Source organism: Callithrix jacchus, chromosome 3 (assembly GCF_049354715.1).
Source record: "Callithrix jacchus isolate 240 chromosome 3, calJac240_pri, whole genome shotgun sequence".
NCBI lineage: Eukaryota > Metazoa > Chordata > Mammalia > Primates > Cebidae > Callithrix > Callithrix jacchus.
In genome coordinates this window covers 127,917,418-127,937,194 of record NC_133504.1, presented here as the reverse complement: position 1 = coordinate 127,937,194, position 19,777 = coordinate 127,917,418, and the positions used below count along the sequence as shown (strand labels likewise).

The 19,777-nt window shown below is 35.2% G+C and overlaps 1 protein-coding gene across 1 annotated transcript; it reads left to right on the top strand.

The window, feature by feature from the left end:
* Positions 1-13,367: 13,367 nt before the first annotated feature.
* On the top strand, positions 13,368-19,766 carry ODAM (odontogenic, ameloblast associated). The gene is given in 9 exon segments (XM_035292407.2): positions 13,368-13,418; positions 13,515-13,556; positions 14,098-14,145; positions 14,749-14,989; positions 15,422-15,462; positions 17,324-17,428; positions 18,264-18,311; positions 19,097-19,168; positions 19,593-19,766. Coding segments are annotated over 9 exon segments (822 nt in total).
* Positions 19,767-19,777: the final 11 nt, after the last annotated feature.

The following is a 19,777-nucleotide window of genomic DNA, read 5'->3' as shown; positions in this document are numbered from 1 at the left end:
TTGCCATGAGGTTTGGGGAATCATTTTGTAAGCTTCGGAGTTGGCACCAAATTTGTTAGTATCTAACATTAAAAAACTTGTACTTTCTTTTTAAATGCCTAGATTTTAATAGATTCCTGCTACGGATTCAACTTGTATTTCATAATGCATTGGCATTACTTAATAAACAATAAAAATCAAACAAATAGCACCCATCCATCACATATTAGATTGAATACATTTCAATAGATACAGAGCTCTTCTGGAAGAAGTACTTTAAATATTCTCTTATTTTTACACTTTGAAACTTTACTTACAGAGAAATTGTTTGAGATACATACACATTCGTGAATTTCAATAAGCATCATAAGTACAAATCTATCCAGCATAATTTGCCCCCTAGCCCTAGGATCTGAAGCCTTTCAGATTTCTTCAACAAATCTAGTAAGTTCAGATTAAGTTTATGTTATCTACAGTATTTGGAGATGTATTTTCTGTGGCATGAATCTAGGATTTCTGTAAAATTTAGGATGCTGCATGAAAGATACAGGATTTTTTTATTTTTTATTTTTATTTATTATTTTTTATTGCATTTTAGGTTTCGGGGTACATGTGCAGAACATGCAAGACAGTTGCATAGGTACACACATGGCAGTGTGTTTTGCTGCCTTTCTCCCCTTTACCCACATTTGGCATTTCTCCCCAGGCTATCCCTCCCCAGCTCCCCCCTACGCTGTCCCTCCCCTATTCCCCCCAATGGACCCCAGTGTGTAGTACTCCCTTCCCTTTGTCCAAGTGTTCTCATTTTTCTTCACCCGCCTATGAGTGAGAATATGTGGTATTTCATTTTCTGTTCTTGTGTCAGTTTGCTGAGAATGATGTTCTCCAGATTCGTCCATGTCCCTACAAAGGACACGAACTCCTCATTTTTGATTGCTGCATAATATTCCATGGTGTATATGTGCCACATTTTCCCAATCCAGTCTATCATCGATGGGCATTTTGGGTTGGTTCCAGGTCTTTGCTATTGTAAACAGTGCTGCAATGAACATTCGTGTGCATGTGTCCTTATAGTAGAACGATTTATAGTCCTTTGGATATATACCCAGTAATGGGATTGCTGGGTCAAATGTTATTCTTTTTTTTTTTTTTTAGAAAAAAGAATAACTAAAAAAAAACAATGTATGTAAAGCTGATGGAAAAAGCGCCCTCATGTGGTAATGCACAGGTGGAGCTGGATTGCATTGACAGACGTGCCTACTCCACGTTATTGCTGACAGTTATATCCAGTCATGGGGCCCCTCTTGTGCCCATTTCAGCCATTAAAATGGATTAGCCTTAAACATCCAACACACCACAACATTCTAAATAGCTACATACAATCAGTTATGACAGGTACTTAAGATAAAATTGTAGTTATTTTAATTAGCCACAGAAACATTTAGGGAAAATATCCAGAAGTAATTAGATTCAACTGTAGCTATTAAGATTCATTTTTTTCAAGTCTCATATTTTATATTTTAGTGGTTTTTTTCTTTAAGTTTTAATGTTTCCATGTGAAAGACTTCTTTGTCCAAAAACAGGGAGGTAAAATAAAAAACTTAATTCTGCCACAGTAGCACATCATCAACCATACATTCGCCCTTTCTTGTTCTCTCTCTCTCTCTCTCTCTCTCACACGCACACACAAACACACACACACACACACACACGAGCATCCTTGCATTTAGGGACTCTCTTGTCCTATTACCTGTCACTAATTCTTATCAAAACCATGTAATATTTATTCTATCATCACCTCTTCAAGCACATATATACAAATGAAGTTACACAATTTGTAAATTTGGCTCTGTACATTGTTCACAGAACAGATGATTTTGCATCCTAAAGTAAAATTATTGACACAATATATAGTAGAAACCCTCAAGTAGCTGTTACTATTTCAAGAGTAAAGTTGTAATTAAAAATTGTAAAGTCTTGACAGTACTTAGACTACCATTCAATCAGCATGGCTCAGATAAGTACTGAGACATCAACAGCCTTATGTCCAAGTTATTAAGATTATAACCTAATCAGAGTTATAAAACCTGAAGTTCAAAGAATGACTGGGATTAGTCACTGATTGACTATTCCAGAAATTAAGCCCCTTGCGTTACAAAGCACTGAGAGTGAGAGGTTGAGATGAATGAAGTGGGCATCTTAGCAATATTAAAAATAATGATAGATATAGCTACTATTTAATGAGTACCCACTATATGACAGACAGTATACAAAGTACTTCTTAGAATGCATTTTAATTCTCACGGTGGTCTCACAGGCACATGTTAGTCTAATTTTACAAATCAGAAAATTAGGACATGGAAAGGCTAGGTAGCTCTCTTGAAGTACTACAGCTAATATATCACAGAGACAGGACAATCTGATGCCAACATAATATACTGCTTTCTACTGGAAAGTAAGATGGAAAAATCCTAGGAAATAGCTTTAGCAGGATTCAGGGAGAAAAATAATTTGGATGGAGCAGAAAGAAGGGTTGTGGCAAGGGAAAAGCTGAAAGTAAAAATCAGTCAACTTACTGAGATCTTTTATTTATTTTTTTAGTTCTATATTGTCAGAATATATTTATTCTAGTTGTTCACAAATTCTAGTCTCCAATCTGTATAATTGAATATAAGAATTGGAAAAGTCAATCAATAAATCCCTCTTCTATGAAATCAATCATTTCCTCAAAGATGTCAACTGACTTCTAGGTCTCACAGGTAGTAAATTGCAAACTCAGGATGGGAACATGGTTGTGCTCCTGCCACAGCACCAATCAGGCTCATTTCACTGGTGTCCTGCCTTTTCACATTTGCCTTATTCAAGGCTGTCCATAGCACTGCTACCAGAGTGATCTTGCAAAAATACCAATCTGACAGTGTAATAATAAAGACATGCTAAACCACGCTTCAGTGACAAACAACCCCAAAATATCAACGGCTTGAAATTATGAGATTTATTTCTCCCTTACACTATATCTTCCCTGGGTCACTTCAAAGTTCTGCTCTACATTGTTCTTACGCAGGGATCCCAGTTGTAGAGCCTCAAGTTGATGGCAAAGCTACTACCTGGAACATTGCTAGTGGCCACAGCAAACAAGGAGAGTGGTGAATAATCTTAAATTTTCCAGCCAGAACTGGCATGTGCTATTTCTTCTTCATACTTAATTTGTCAAAGTAAGTCACTAAATTCAAGGGCTGGAAACTAGAACATTACGTGTGTCCAGAAGGAGGAATAGAAATATTTGGTAGGCATTACTAATGAGTAAACACCATAGATTCCCTTGCTTAATTGATAGATGTCAGCTGCTGACAGGATAAAATCCAGACACATTTATTTGTCTTAGAAAACCCACTGTGATATGACCTCTAACTACATGCCATACCTCATTTCCCACAGGTATCTTATGTACGAATTATCTTAATTAGTAATTATCCCACAAAATATCAAATGATGTCATGCCTCATGCATTTGCCCCTATGTCTGCCTGGTGAAATCCTATTTTCCTTCAGGATTCAGCTCAGGGGTTTTATGCTCTGTGCTTTTATCAGGTCGCTCCATCCCTCATCCAAACACATCATGGCCTTACCTCTTTCCTATCTTCGTCAAAGAGTGCCACACTCATTTGTTCATATGTAATCCTTATTTATTATACTGTATGTGCCCTGAATGCAATATCTCTGGGTTATTGCTAGTACTCAATAAATAGTGTCTGGTTGAAGAAATGAAGTCATCACGATTCTAATGGGAGATACCAAGGTTTAGCAAAATTACTATCTACAGTAAACCAGGGAAGCCTTGAAAAAACTGTGAGACAACAGATGGATAGGTACATATGAAACTTGGGATTGTGTCTCACCCTTTACTGATAAAGTTAACTTTTTTCCTAAGTAATTTTTTTAATGTAGGCTGGTGATTTTCATTTAGAGTGGAAAGTCACATATATGTGAATCCGTTTTGGAGACTTTTTCAGACTTCTTCTATCTTTTAGAGACTTCTCCCTACAGGATCAAGATGTGTCAAATTTCCCCTAGAATGTTTTATTCAGAATTGTTGCCAGGCTGAACAAATACATTTTCTCATTTAATGTCACTTACTTTCTGTAGGTACCCTGAAGATAAGTACATAATTTGCATCATTTTACAGGGACGGGAACAGATTCAGAGAAAATAGTTAACTTGCCCAAAGTTACATGGCTAACAAGGACCTGAAGTGAGATTTCAAATCTCAGACTTTCTGATGGTGACGCCATGCTATCAGCATGCCATCTACACAATAAATGCAGGTAGATGTAGAAAACTGTGTGAAAATGTATTATATTCGCCCGTTCATGGGAGTTGCTGTTCTGATGAATCACTCTGCCTTGTGTTTTATTGGGGCTCCTCACCTAACAATGTTTTTATTGAAAGAGCATTGATAAGTTACAAACTTCAGACTTTATCAGTTTGGTAGACAATAGAGTAACTCACAAATTTTACTGAAACCATTATTTCATGAGCTGCTGCTATTTTTGCTGGTCTCTGGTTTATGCTGGGCCTGGTGCTGTGTGGTGGTTATTCAAACAGAAAACTCATGCCTTAACGTACCTTCCAAAACCCACATGCATCATTGGGTAGAATGTGTCCTTGAATTCTTTGATATGTGTGACATTTAAAGGAAAAGAGTGATGCATTTGTTTTCTAGGAACTTCTACCAAGTATTTCCTGATATCACAATGAAACTGCCAGAGTTTTCTAAAACACATTCTTCTAAATTCTCACAATAATCCCTAGGGCAGATCTTCACAATTATTCCTTTGTGGACTCAATCTGTATCCCTCTATGCCAAAAGCATTTTTATCTTAAAGCTCATCTAATCTTAGAATCTAAAAGTCAATTCTCTGAAGTACTTATGAAATATACAACTAGGAACTTTATTCTTACAATGCAAGGTAAAGTGATTTGCGATTCCTTTACAGACATACTTGTATATGAAAGTATTAAAAAAGTGTCTTTAAAAATTCTACTTAGAGAGTTGACTTGTTTATTCCAAATTTGTCATATCATAGGCTTAGAATGTGTACGAAGGACCCAAGAAAATGTAAATTGCTTATTTTAACAATAAGAAAACCCAATGAGCATGCTTCATCAGAAAAAATAATTTACATGACTACTCATTAAATTTCATGTCCCAGAGAAATCAGATGACTGATTACTGAAGGAAGAGTGCCCAAGTAGTTAAACTGTTTCTGCTGTCCTTGCAACCCAACAGACCATGCTGTCTCAAAATTGTTTCCCACAAAATGTCTCACTCACCTTGGATTTTAACAGTCATTTCGAACCAACCTAACACTTACACAAAGTCTGGGCTTAGACAGATAATCCAATCTCAGACATCTTGCAAATCATTACATAATGTTGCTTCATGGACTATTTGAGGCTGGGTGCGGTGGTGCATGCCTCTAATCTCAGCACTTTGGAAGGCTGAGGTGGGCAGATCACTTGAAGTCAGGAGTTCAAGACCAGCCTGGCCAACATGGTAAAACACCATCTCGACTGAAAATATTTTAAAAAATTGGTCTGGCATGGTGGTGCATGCCTGTAATCCCAGCTACTAGGGAGGCTGAGGTAAGAGAATCACTTGAACCCAGGAGGCAGAGGTTGCAGTGAGCTGAGATTGTGCTACTGCACTCCAGCCTGGGCAACAGAGTGAAACCCTGTCTCAAAAAAAATGAATGAATTAAATTAAATTAAATTAGTTCATGGACTGTTTTAATTTTCATTACTGATACTAGTTGCCAATCTAATGAATGTTTCTTGGTAATTTTTTACATCCATTTGTAGTTTCTGAGTTACTATTTTGTAGCACTTTTAATTGATTTGTCTCCAACATACTATTTTGTTATCTTTGCCTGATGAATAAAAACATAAGAAAATGTTTTCCAGGATATTGAAAAGTAGGCATGATGGAGATATTTTAATAATAAAGTATGAATAATGATTAAATTTCTTCAAGTCTTATACATACACATTAAAATGGATACAAGAGAAGAAAAACATATTTATAGAAACATAGGTCCTTTTTTTTAACATCCATCAACCATGCTAGAGCACCATTTGACCCACAAAGTAAGTTTTTTTAAAGTGTCACTTTTTTTCAATGTAAACATGAAGGTTATGAAATAGGTCTTTTAAAATTACATGTTTCAGCATCATATGATTGTCAAGTAGAAGACTTCAGAGTTGAACACATCTCAGTTCAGATCCTGATCCTGGAATTCATTAACCATATAACCTTGGGAAGATGTGTTTATCTCAATAAGCCATATGTTATCACCTGTAAAATGAGAATATCAGTATCATATCTAAAACTCAAGACTGTGTTGAGGATTAATATAATTGCATTGACTTCTGAAAACACAGCACTTAGAGAATACCTGATACAATCTACATGTTAGATAAACAATATATTATTTCTATCCAAATTAACATTATCATTCAGAAAAAGGTGCTGAGTGTGATGATTTATATATATCTACATATGAAAAATGAGAGAATGTGAGAGTAAGGATATGCTTTGCAATAGTACATATATTTAAAAAATTGATGAGGCCTCCAATGTACTGATGAACTTCATGTTTTTTTAAAAGTAGAATTATTTCCAAGTAATAGTATCATTTATCAGATATCACAGAGAATTCTAATTTGATAAAAACAGAAATTGACATAATTTTAAAATGAATTCTAATTACTTACTCTAAAATATCCAATAAAACAGATACTTGATAAAAATACGTTATGGTATTTTCATAGTGTTCCTATATTTCTGAAAGCTGTCATGATGATGAAAGTTGTCTGCAGCATTGGTTTATTTGTTTTTGGCTTTTGTGGTTTTAAATGATTGTTTTTGTAATTGAAAAGTTCCTTGGAAAAGGAATAGAGAAAATAAAACTTCTTTCATTGAAATGTGACCTGAACAATAAGCACTATTCTTAGGTGACCTTCATGGTTGATAATGTCAGCTTAGAGCACTTAACCTGTAGATTTGAACAATCCTGGATATATTTCCTCATATCAGAATGAGTTTCTTAAGGCTTTTGGAAGAGCAGATATAGTGTAGCTCAGTACTTCTCTCTTTAAAAAGCCCCTAATAATCTAAGACAAACACCAGAAAATCCAGAAATTGGGAGATACTGATTATTGTAGAATATATGGTAGGGATTATAGTAGGTTGGTGCAAAAGTAGTTGCATTTATTGCAATTGAAAGTAATATTCAAGAAATATGGAAATCGTCAACAAATGATGAGAAAGAAGATTTAATCAAGACAGTCATAAAATTTATTTAATGTATCTTAAAAGTGCCTGGACAAAATTACCTGGTGTCTTGGTTACGTGTAAACCAATAGAGTATGGTGTTGAAACAGATATTTTTTTGGAAACAGATCCGTGTTCAAATCTGAATTCTATTACTACAGAACTGTGCTACCTCGGGAAAATTACTTATCCTCTCTGAGTCTCAGTTTCCTCAATGTATGATGACAATGATATTTTGCATATGCTTAGGATGAATTCAGAAAGTATGTTTAGAAAAGATAGCCAAGAATCTGATGTTCAGCAGTAAAAATGTGCTAGATTCACATATCTCTGAATACCTTCATCCTCCGGATAAATTATGTCTTCAGTATCATTACATTATGTAAGACACATCATGTGGCTCTGGTGGGAATATTTATGCTATCAAAAACTGGAAGATGCTATAAATCAGGGGCCTCTTTTTTGGCAGAGATCTGTTTTACCACACACCACTGCTTAGAGGATAGAGTCTGAGTATAGAGGTGTTGGAGAAAGCAAGGGGATTCTCCTGAATAATACTTTGAAATTAATTTTTCAGATTTTTTCAAGAATATTTTGAAATTATAATTTCAAAAAGAAAATGAATGAATATAGCAGCATGAAAGGGTGACACATGCTTTGCAAAGAACTTAAACAGGGTAATAAGATACAAATGGCTGCTCTAGGGCTCACACCTGTAATCCCAGCACTTGGGAGGTGGAGGTGGGCAGATCATGAGATCAAGAGATTGAGACCATCCTGGCCAACATGATGAATCCCAGTCTGTACTAAAAATGCAAATTAGCTGCACATGGTGGCCTGAGCCTGTAGTTCCAGCTACTCAGGAGGCTGAGGCAGGAGAATTGCTTAAACCCAAGAGACAGAGGTTGCAGTGAGCCGAGATCATGCCACTGCACTCCAGCCTGGTGACAGAGCAAGACTCTGTCTCAAAAAACAAACAAACACCAACACCAACAACAACAAAAAAACGTGGCTGCTCTAGATTGGGCAATGTGGGAACATTCTACTGCAGAGTTTACCGAAACTGAGATCTAAATTATGAGAAGCTACCAGCCCCTGGAGAGGCCACATTCCAGGCCTACAGAATAGCAGGTGAAAAATCCTTAAAAAGCAATGCACTAGTTCAACCATTGTGGAAGACAGCGTGGTGATTTCTCAAGGATCCAGAAATAGAAATGCCATTTGACCCAGGAATCCCATTACTGGGTATATACCCAAAGAACTATAAATCGTTCTACTATAAAGACACATGCACATATATGTTAATTGCAGCCCTGTGTACAATAACAAAGATCTGGAACCAACCAAATGCCCATCAATGATAGACTGGACAAAGAAATGTGGTACATATACACCATGGAATACTATGCAGCCATAAAACGATGAGTTCCTGTTCTTTGTAGGGACTTGGATGAATCGGGAAACAAGCATTCTCAGCAAACTGAAACAAGAACAAAAAGCCAAACACCGCATGTTCTCACTCACAGGTGTGTGTTGAACAATGAGAACATGTGGACTTAGGGAGAGGAGCATCACACACTGGGGGTAGTTGGGGGAGATAGGGGAGAGACAGTAGGGGGTGGGGAGGGTGGAGAGAGATAACACGGGGGGAAATGCCAGATATAGTATTCACCTCAAATAAAATAATTAATTAATTAATTAATTTTAAAAAGTAATGCATTTAACGTGTTCAAAACTCAGAATGAAAGCTAGTGGGGTTGAAGCTTAGTGAATAAGGAGAAGAGTGAGAAGTCATGAAGTGGAAGAATAAAGCGAAGGTCAGATCACTGAGGGCTTCATAAACCAGGTTTAAAACAAAAAAAAAGAAGAGGAAAATATTTGAAATAGGAGATAAGGGTTAAGAAAAGAAAAAAAAAGTGAATGGAAAAAGGGAAGGAGAACAGAGTAGAGAATATAAGAAAGGAAGACAAGATAGCAATTTTTTTGAAGAGTAGAATAAAACACATTGCTATCAGAAATCATAACATCTTAATAAGGAGATGCACTCTTAATGCAACACAATGGAAAAGGATTATCACCAGAATTCTGAGGGTGAACTAAGGCAGACTGGACAATGTATACTCCCCTTGACTGGGACACTCACAGGAGAGTCCCCTCGCCACAGCGTGGACTTTGCTAGATGTTTGGGAAGGAGGAGAAAGTATGAAATTGGCCAAACATTGTGGACTTCCTCCCTCATTACATCAATCATAGGCAAGTTACTAGAACCATGAGATTTTGTTTAATTGAGTTGTTTAATGGTATGTTTTGTTTCTACAAAACGTTGTAAACAAAAACTGGGTTAAGGCCAAACTGATTGCAGGCTCCAAAGAAACAGATGCAGGTGTCATTAAAATGGTGAAGCTGGAATACACAAAGCAAAAGTCAAAATAAATACTGTTGCGGTTTAGTAGAGAAAGAAGGAACTTTCAGGTAAAGGGATAAAAGAAATTACTTTCAGGGAAAGTGGATATCAATTTACACCCAGACCAGTACAAGCTGTATTTGAGACATCTCCCATTGCGTGCTCAACTTGCCACACTTGGGGGAATTGCAGAATGCTGATCATTTCCAACCCAAGCCTAGCTGTGTGCTGGCCTCTTTCAACTACTCTGAAACATATGAATCCTTCTTATAAAAGGAAGATGTCTATTCTTTTATTTTTCTTAACACCTTTATATTTAAAATAACACTCCTGGAAATGATAGTCATAATTCACAGCACATACCTACAAATCTTAAATATAATAAAATATACTCATCTAATCAAGCAAGAGTTACTAAGCTAGAATGCATTTTCATAGTGGACATATGATAATTAGTGTCCAGTAATGTACGATATCAACTAGAAGAGATTACTTTCATAAAGTTTCATGGGAGTTAAAAAACACCCAATGTAATAGAAGAGATTTAGTTGACAGCTTGCTGATTCTCTGTATTTAGTGTACATTACAAATTTTTTGTTATCTTTATTACAGTACTATGTCCTTCTCCTCTCTAGTTAGGCATCTGGGAGCCTTGAGAAAGGAATACTTAATTAAGAATCAAATACCTGAATTCTAGCCAGAAGTCTGGTACCTTTTGAAAGCGTGAAAGGCAAAAACAATTTGTATGATCACTAGCACCAAGTTCTGAATGCTGAGCAAGGACATGGACTATAGAAGCTGTGCAACAGCTATTACTTGTATAAATAAATGAATTAATAAATTAAGTCACCGAACCTTCTGTACTTCATTTTTTTCATTGAAACATGAGGGTGATATATACATATCTTGTCTACCTTGGTATATCATTAGAAATTCCAGATAAATTATAGCTCAGATGGAAGAAAATTATTTTAAGAAGTATAAAATTTCAATTCAATTGTCATGATCCATAGAACATTGCTCTATTTCTCAATGGCATTCTATAAGCCTTGACTGATTTTTCAGGACAGTTGAAGGAAAAGAAAGTAGGGAAAATGTTTTGAAAGCACTAACTTATAAGCCATTGTTGTTTACTATTCATCATCTATGTTACTGGAACAGAGCAAAGATATGGATAATTTCAATGGTACATAATTCAAAAGTCATGTGTTCTTGGCATTAGAGTATGTTTTTGTACTTTTATTTGAATGGAGAGTTGTCTGGTATTCTGGTAATTGAAGTAAAACAAAATAATAAAGTTATAGTGACAATATGAGGTTCCGGATTTCCTCGTCTTACGTCCATGAAACTTAATCCATACAGACTCACATTGCTTTGGAATTATGCCACCTTTTTTTCTCCCCTGAATGAAGGAACCATTTATTTAACAAAACTTAGTGGAATACCTACTTCGTGACTGACACAGGAATAGAAAATGAGTATCTTCAACACAGTTGAAAGGGAGAAACAGACTTATACAATATCCACACTACAATGTGATGAGAGCTAGAGTCCCTTGCTACTTCCCCTCCTACCTAGAGATAACTTTGCCTCCAAAGACACAGGTTCTTGAAAGCTATCAGAGAGTAAAGAATAGCCTGTTCTTTTTCACTTCAACTATTTAGCAACTGGAGAGTTTCAACTGCTTTTTTTAAGAATATTCAGGTAATAAAAAAATAAAAACAAAAAGAACACAATGACAGAAGTCTTCCAATTGTCTTCAGCTTTGAGGAATATAGTTAGATGAAACAATTCATCATCAGAATAATCATTAAACTAATTGTATTTTAGACTCTATAATGCAGTTGCTGACCTTTTCATTGCTTGGTCTTGACAATTTTCTGGCCCAGTAGTGGGGTTAGCTGGCTAAGATCCTGGAGCCTGCAAAAGAAAATAGTCTTTCAAGAGACTGAGGGTTTATGGTATATTTAATTTGACAATATTCAAAGTAGACCAAAATCATTTTTTATTTGACGGAGACTCGCTCTGTTACCCAGGCTGGAGTACAGTGACCCAGTCTCGGTTCACTGCAACCTCTGCCTCCCAGGTTCAAGTGATTCTTCTGCCTCAGCGTCCCAAGTAGCTGGGACTACAAACACATGCCACCACACCCGGCTAGTTTTTGTATTTTTTGTAGACACTGGGTTTCACCCTGTTGGCTAGGATTGTCTTGATCTCCTGACCTCATGATCCATCAGTCTCGGCCTCCCAAAGTGCTGGGATTACAGGTGTGAGCCACCATGCCTGGCCAATTTAGCAATTTTTTAAGGAATGTATTCAGTAAGTAGAGGGAGATCAACTGATGTTTTCAAGGTCAGACCTACAGGAAACTAGCTCATATTTACTTAGACCAGCATTGAAGAAGCAAAGAATCCTGCTAAGTAGGCTGTGAAGCTTTGTTTTTCAGATCTATGTTTTCTATCAATTCTTTATTTCGCCCTTGAGGTAAAAATAATCACCCATTTATCTTTGACTTTATTAAAGATATGAAGTTTCATTCAATTAGGGTATCTGTTTTATTCAACTAGGGTATCCAGTTTAAGAATTATAAAAAAAGAGTAGAATAGAATTATTGTAGAAGAATTTTCTAGAAAAGTTTGTGATAACAAAACCAGAAGCCAATAATGATCACAGGAAAACATTTCTCAAGGGATAATTTAATAACATTACTAAAAGTGTGGGAATCCACACACCACCTAAATGATTAGGAAAGAGGTTATTAGCTAAGCCATTGTCTGAAACCCACTGAATCACTGGTCCTTTTGAACAATGATTGGTCCTTTTTTTCTAAAGATGAGTTTTAAAATTTAAGAGAAGCACCAAGCAGCAGAGCAGGAGAGAAAAAGAACACAGATCTTGCATGGTTCAGATTTTTCATTATAGGTCCAGGAGTAAGGTAAGATACCAAATCTTTGCTTTTGTAATTTGAAGAACCAAAGTGAACCCTGAAGGATAGACTATCAAGTTCACCCTAAATACTTGATCAGGTCAGTGATGTGAGCCAGGGAAGGAAGTTTCACATCTGGAGGACAAGAGAAATATACTTAAACAGGCTATACCATAAGTAAATATCACAGTTTAGTTTTATAACCTTAGGAAAGCATTGACTCAGTTGTTTAGGTTTAGCATATTATTCTGTTACTAGCCTATTAAGTGGAAATTATCTGGTATTGTCAAATCTCTCTTGTAGTACTTTTCAACATAGACATTAAAATGTGTAATGATAAGGCCCTAGTTGATTAGCCATAGTCATAACTTCCCATGGTCCGAAGGGCCTGTTCCTTTCCTTGTAGGGCAGTACCAGGATGAGATTATCTTGCTCATTTACGCGTTCAAACACATCATATGTCTCCAAATGAGCCTTTTGGTCAAGCCAAAAAAACAAGCAAACAATTTTGGTTTTGGCTTGTCTGAGAGAAAATAACAAGTTGTGCTGTAAAAATTTACAAACATAACTTTTTATATTTTAAATTCTAAAATATAAGTAAATACTATAGAATTCACCCAACTTTTCCTTTGATTGAACAATACTAATTATTTTGTCAGGAATTTTAAGTAAAAAGTCTTTATAAAGCCAAGTTCACAACTTATTTTCTAGATATATCATATGAAAATGAAAATTATAATTCTTCTTGGATTCTTGGGAGCGACACTGTCAGCCCCAGTAAGTGATTTTATGGTACTACTGATATAATTTTGTTAAGCCTTCAACAATCCTTCTTTTTATTATTTCTGATGTTATTTTTTATTTTATTTTTAGCTTATCCCACAGCAACTTATGTCCGCCAGCAACAGCAATGAGGTTAGTTTAAATAATTAAAACAATCTCTTCCACGTTTTTAATGGAAACCAAGTGGGAAAAGATAAAAGTATTCGTTTGATTGATACTGTGTTCCTCTCCACTAGCTGTTATCTATATCCAAGCACATTTCTAATGCTTATGTTTGCTTGTATAACAGGTTACCTCTAAAATATTCTTCTGCTTCTTTTTTGTGACTGTTAATTCTTCAAAGGCAGATACAATCTTGTCTATATCTTTTTGCTCTAATAACACCTCATATAGGTGTGTAAAGGTGTTTAAAAGCACGAAATGAGTAAACCACTGGAATAAGCTAATGTTGTGCAATCTCATACCCAACAAGGGAGAGGCTGTTAAATCCCAACCTTGTTTTAAATTCTAACTTTGAATCACTGTAATTAAATGTAAGCCTAGTGAGAAAATGTCTCACTTCTAACAAGAAATTGAGCAACCAGCTGTGACTTGTGCAATCTTTGTAGTCAACAATGTTCTTACTCATTTTAATCCATAGTAATCTTGATTTCATATTATTTTTCTTTTCTAGTTACTTCTTAATCTTAATAATGGTCGACTTTTGCCACTACAACTTCAGGTACCTCCATTTCAATAATTACTTAAGGGGAACATGTTTCTATTGCTCATTTCAAATGTTACTTTGTATAAAACAAAATGTTTCTTGATCTTATTTCTGAAATTTTAATTTTTAATATTATAAATTTGTCTCATATATTCTAGTGACTATTTGAAGATTAAAGTGAAAACTGTAATTTGATTAACATTTATTTGTTGAGAACTTGGTATATGTCAGGCACTAATTCTGACAACTCTTAGATAGTTAAAATTAATTATTTTACACAAAGTCATGCCCAGCTAACCAGTAACAGCAGGTTGAGGGGGGTGGTTTAGGGGAAGGTAAAGGAAAATACACAAGGTTTAAAACCAGTCTGGCATATGCAGATGTTGCACTCTTTTATCAACCTTACCCTGGCCCATATTTCTCATGACTATCAGGAATTTAGCATTTGCTTCATATTATTTGCTTTGTTCAAAATGAATCAAGATCTTGTCCTTTTTTATATTGCAACACTGGAAATACAAAAATTGTTTCTATTTTGTCTCTTTCTTGCTCAAGACTGACTTTTAAATTCTTTTTGGCATGAAGGGAAAATGCTTTCTTTCCTTTGTGTCTTTTTAGGGCCCACTTAATTCATGGATTCCACCTTTCTCTGGAATTCTACAACAGCGGCAGCAGGGTCAAATTCCAGGACTCTCCCAATTCTCTTTATCAGCACTAGACCGGTTTGCTGGACTGTTCCCAAATCAGTTACCCTTACCAGGACAGGTCAGTCTTGCCCAAGGAGCCCAGGCAGGCCAAGCCGACCCCTCACAGCTTCAAACAACGCCTCAGACACAACCAGGCCCCAGTCACGTAAGTCAGGCCTCTTTCCTTTTGTTCTGAGGAGAGAGAACTGCATATTGAATTTGACAATGAATATGAATCAGCTTTGAAATAGACAGGGGGTTTTGAATAATATTTGTTTCTCATAATATGTTTCTACCATCACTGTACGCTTTCTTTTATTTTCTGATTTCTAACAAAAAAATATTTAAATCAGCTACTCTAGGATACAACCACAAACCAAGAAACTTAAACACAAGTCTAGGATAAGATAGAAAAACTTCACTGCATAAAAAGCAGTTTGTGTTAAACTGACAGCACATATAATAGATGACTTTTTGTCGTGGAAGCTTGCTAACACTACCAAAAGTCATGTTTATATGACTAGCTCTCTGAAAAGTGACTCAGGGATTTTAAATAACAAAGTCAAGCATACATTTTTATGTAATTTTTTTTTTGCACGTGATGTCCTATGTATTCTCTTTCAAAATGCCTCAAGAGCAAGGATAGGTAAATGGATATAACACTGCTCATAGAGAGGGCTACATACATTGTCCAGGATGCTTTCTGTTTCTAGCTCTGACTCCTATAGCAGAGCTATAAAAAACGGTGTAATGATATCACTGTCTAGATAACATCATTACTGGGCTCCTATCAGTTTGTTGATGTTGGGCTCACTTAACAACTCCTTAAGAACAGGCAGCTAAAGAGAGTCTCCAGGACCTCTGAATTTCCAAGGGCATCACTATGTTGAGAGTAAAAGAGCCCAATACGCCCCCAGGTCATGTCCTCTCTGCATCCAAAGTGCTGGAAGTTGTGAAAAACTCAAGAGAAGTTGGGTTGACTCTATCCAACTTTAAATTTTGCTTCAGAAGGAGATGCACTAAGCTGATAATATAGTATGTGATTAACAGATAAGAAACACTTGTTCATATTATTTAGCTGTTATGAAATTCTGCTCAAAACATTTGAAGCTTGTTGTACATTTCCAATTTGAATCCATGTTACAATCAAATGGTAATTATTTCCATTAAATAAGAGAATCTTTTAAAAATGAATGCAAGCTAATATAATCATCATATTAATTTGAAAAACCCTATCAATATTAAGATTATTAATTTTATAATATTCTCAATTCAAAGAAATAGGAATATAAATAAATTATATTATTATTCAGCAGAATATTGGCATTTTCATAAAGCTCTACTGTAATTATACCTGTATGATTTTGTCCCACTTCCACTCCCATTGCAAAACAAAAGTTACTTCTAGACATTATCTCATTCTGTGACATAAGCATTTACAGAATTAGACATATAACTAGAATTACTTCATCTTAAGAATCAGGAAACCTACTCTTAATGAGATAAAATTTCCAATCCCATTGAAAGTAAATGACTGTGTTGGAATATAATTCTCCACCCCTTCTGTCTCCTTCTTTAACCACTAAATCAGTCGCTCTCCACCCTGGCTTTACATTAGAATCTCTGGTGGTGATTTTGAAAATTACAAATGTCTGAACCCTACCCCAGTGCTAATGAATCAATACCCCATGAATAGATGCTAAATTTGGTCATTTTCTAAAGTGCTCAAATGTGATTCTGATTCTTAGTCAGGATTAAGAATGCTTGTCCAAAATATAATCCTTCTGAAACCATAGTTTTTTTTTAACTCTCATGTCTGATATAGTCTCTTACTTTATGCAAAGAAACAAAACAGCATACAAAAATCAAAGTAGCTACTAAGATTCTCATTTTCTATAAACACATACATATATAAACACATAGAGACATATAAGTAGAAGGCAATGATAATATAAAGGAAAGCCACGTGGTAATGTAGGTGGTAAAGTTGTAAGTGATTTTATTTGTTACTTGTCTACGTCTTGATTTGCCAAATATTCTAAAATACATATGATTATTTTAATAAAGTAGCAATTCTTAAAGGCAATACATTCATGGCATTTCATTCATTATGGCAGAGCTTCTAATACCACAACCTGCAGAATGATGATTGTAAAATCATAAGGAAAAAGCTACACAGGCTATCTTTCACTACGTATTTGCAAAGTAATTTGTATATAAAGTTTCCCGGATGCCCTTTGGAAAGAAAAAAGGGGTCTTTTGCTTAGGTCAACCCACTATTTTCTAAATGTGTTGACCAAGCAACCTTAAAAACAAAGTCCAGTATTAACCGGGATGCAAGTTGTTTCCAACATTTGGGAAGAGATGCTTCATCTATTTTCTTTGTAGTTAATCATATAAAGCTGCTAGACATAAAACAGCTTTTAAATAAAATGACATTAGAAGATAAAAAGTGTGTTCTATGCTGATTTAATGGAATCTCTTGTATCTTTCCCTTTTACAAGTAGATGTTTCAATACTATCCAGTTTACATGCTCCTACCCTGGGAACAACCTCAGCAAACAGTTCCAAGATCACTTCAACAAACAGGACAGCAGCAGTTTGAAGAGCAGGTACTGCAAATGTTTTAATCTTACTAGTTCCACTTCAAAATAGAGAAAATGGGGTGTATTACCATAGAAAAATATTTCTGAATATATTTAATCCAAACACCCAACAGCATGAAATAGGTAGGCATAAGAGGGCAGATACAGTGCTCTCTGCTGTATATCCTTTGTGTAAACTTACTTGGTAATATTCCAAGGCTGGATTTTTAGCCAGTGAAGTCAGTAAGTGGACTTCAATAGAATCAAGGCCAAAATGCTGAGTAACCTTTAAAAGCAAAGTATTCTCACATTTAAAATTTACTAGCATCTACCTTTCCACATATGTGTGTGTGGTTACTAATTAAAAATAATAAATGGTAAAATATTAGCTACCTTGATAAAAGATCTTTGATCACTGTATCTTGAGATACAATCAGATGCCATTATATTAAATTTTATGAAACGGCAATACATTTTTAGAATTCTAATATAAATGCAGGTGGCTCATATATAATTAACATTCTCCATGTTAAAATGAAAATGTCTTTTTTAAGTTCAATCATAACCCTAAAACCTGACATTACAAATTACAGAAACTTAGAATTATGCTTTAAAAAACTGATAGCATTAATTGTAATTGTCATGTTGCTTTAAAGGGAAAGAGTTTTATCCTAGAAATGATATGGTTATAAAGGATTCTTGCTAATTTAACAATAAATAATTTTTACTTACTGGAATGTATAAACTTTAAAAAATGCTTTTAATTAATATAAAAAGATATATGTTTAAGTAATCATTTATTGCAAACTTATGACAAGGATAATCACAGAAAACATAATAAAGATTTTTAAAAATCTGACAGATTCCATTCTATGCCCAATTTGGATACATACCACAACAAGCAGAGCCTGTAAGTAAATGCATATTTTTCATTAAAAAATCTTTTAAAACTACTTGATTCATTGTCTACTAAATCTGTAAATGCCCTTCAGTCAAAGGTGACCAGGAGAGCATCTCTAATTAAACAAAACTGGATGTATCCACTCATTACAAGGAGGAGAACACACACGTGGGGAGCTTTGGGTGTCTTAATAGTAAAGTATTAGAATGACTTCTCACAAGATTTGGGCTTGTTTTAGGTAATTTGGGGAAGATTTCAAAGAAGTGGTGGTTCACTCTGGAGTGATCTAAAAGTAGGGTAGTTCTATAATTATCTTTAGTTCTCAAAAAGTAGGGTAGCTCTATGAGTTTCTTAAAAGTTCATGTCCCTAAGGCAAGGATAAGGGAGCAAGGTGAAAGCTTTAATGGGTAAAGAAGCATCAGTTGCTCATACTAACCAAGATGTGAGGACGCCAGGTATTTTTGTGCCTTGTATGGTGACCTTACTTTAGACAATATTTTGAAGTTGTCTTGGTTTTTTTTCTATCTCTGTCTGATATTGGTGTTCTGTAGAATTGTTTGTGCTCAACAGGTGAAGAGTTGGTCCTAGTAGAGAATGTTAGAAAGCAGCACTCCCAGAATAAAAGCAGAATTGAGCTGTCAATCCAGTTCTCTAATAGCAGGAAATAAACTATTATTTCTGTTTTTAACAAAATAATTTAAGAAGTTTGGGAGTCTTTTACTACTCTGGGTGGCCAAAGAGCATATTTTCATAGATCACTAATTCAGACTTTTTAAAACATTTTATGTTTTTAGGGTATACCAGGAGGACGGCAGCAACTAGCTTTTGATCCCCAATTAGGCACAGCTCCTGAAATTGCTGTGATGGTAAGATTCCTTACAACATTTTGCAGCTACTGGAAATCAACAATTGACAACTTACTGCACTAATGTTCATTTTAATATCAACTCTATTATAATTCCATCAATATTATTGCCTCTTCCTCTTACAGTATTTTGCCAGTGAAGATTCAGTTTACTCTTACACAGTTCATCAGTATGTTTGATTATGCTATGGCAGGTACTTTTCACACACCTTTATTTAAAAGCAGATATTAAGAGACAGTTAGGTTTGCTGGTATATATTCATGATCTTTTTTATAGTTTATGATCTAAAATAACTAATAATAGCAACTTACTTTTTGAATATAATGTTAGTTTTGCATCTCAGTCCTTTTGCTTTACATTCTTTCCAATTTTAGCCTTCTCGTTGAACCTATGACAACTTTGTTTTCATTCTCATTCTCTATAGCCAACAGGAGAAAAGATAGAATATTTACAAAAAGAAGTAATAAACTTTAGACATGACAATGCAGGAGTTTTCATGTCCTCAACTTCACCAAAACCCAGAACAACCAATGTTTTCACTTCTGCTATAGACCTAACTATTACACCAGAGCTCCCAGAAGAGAAGGTAGAGTCATGAAAATTTCATTT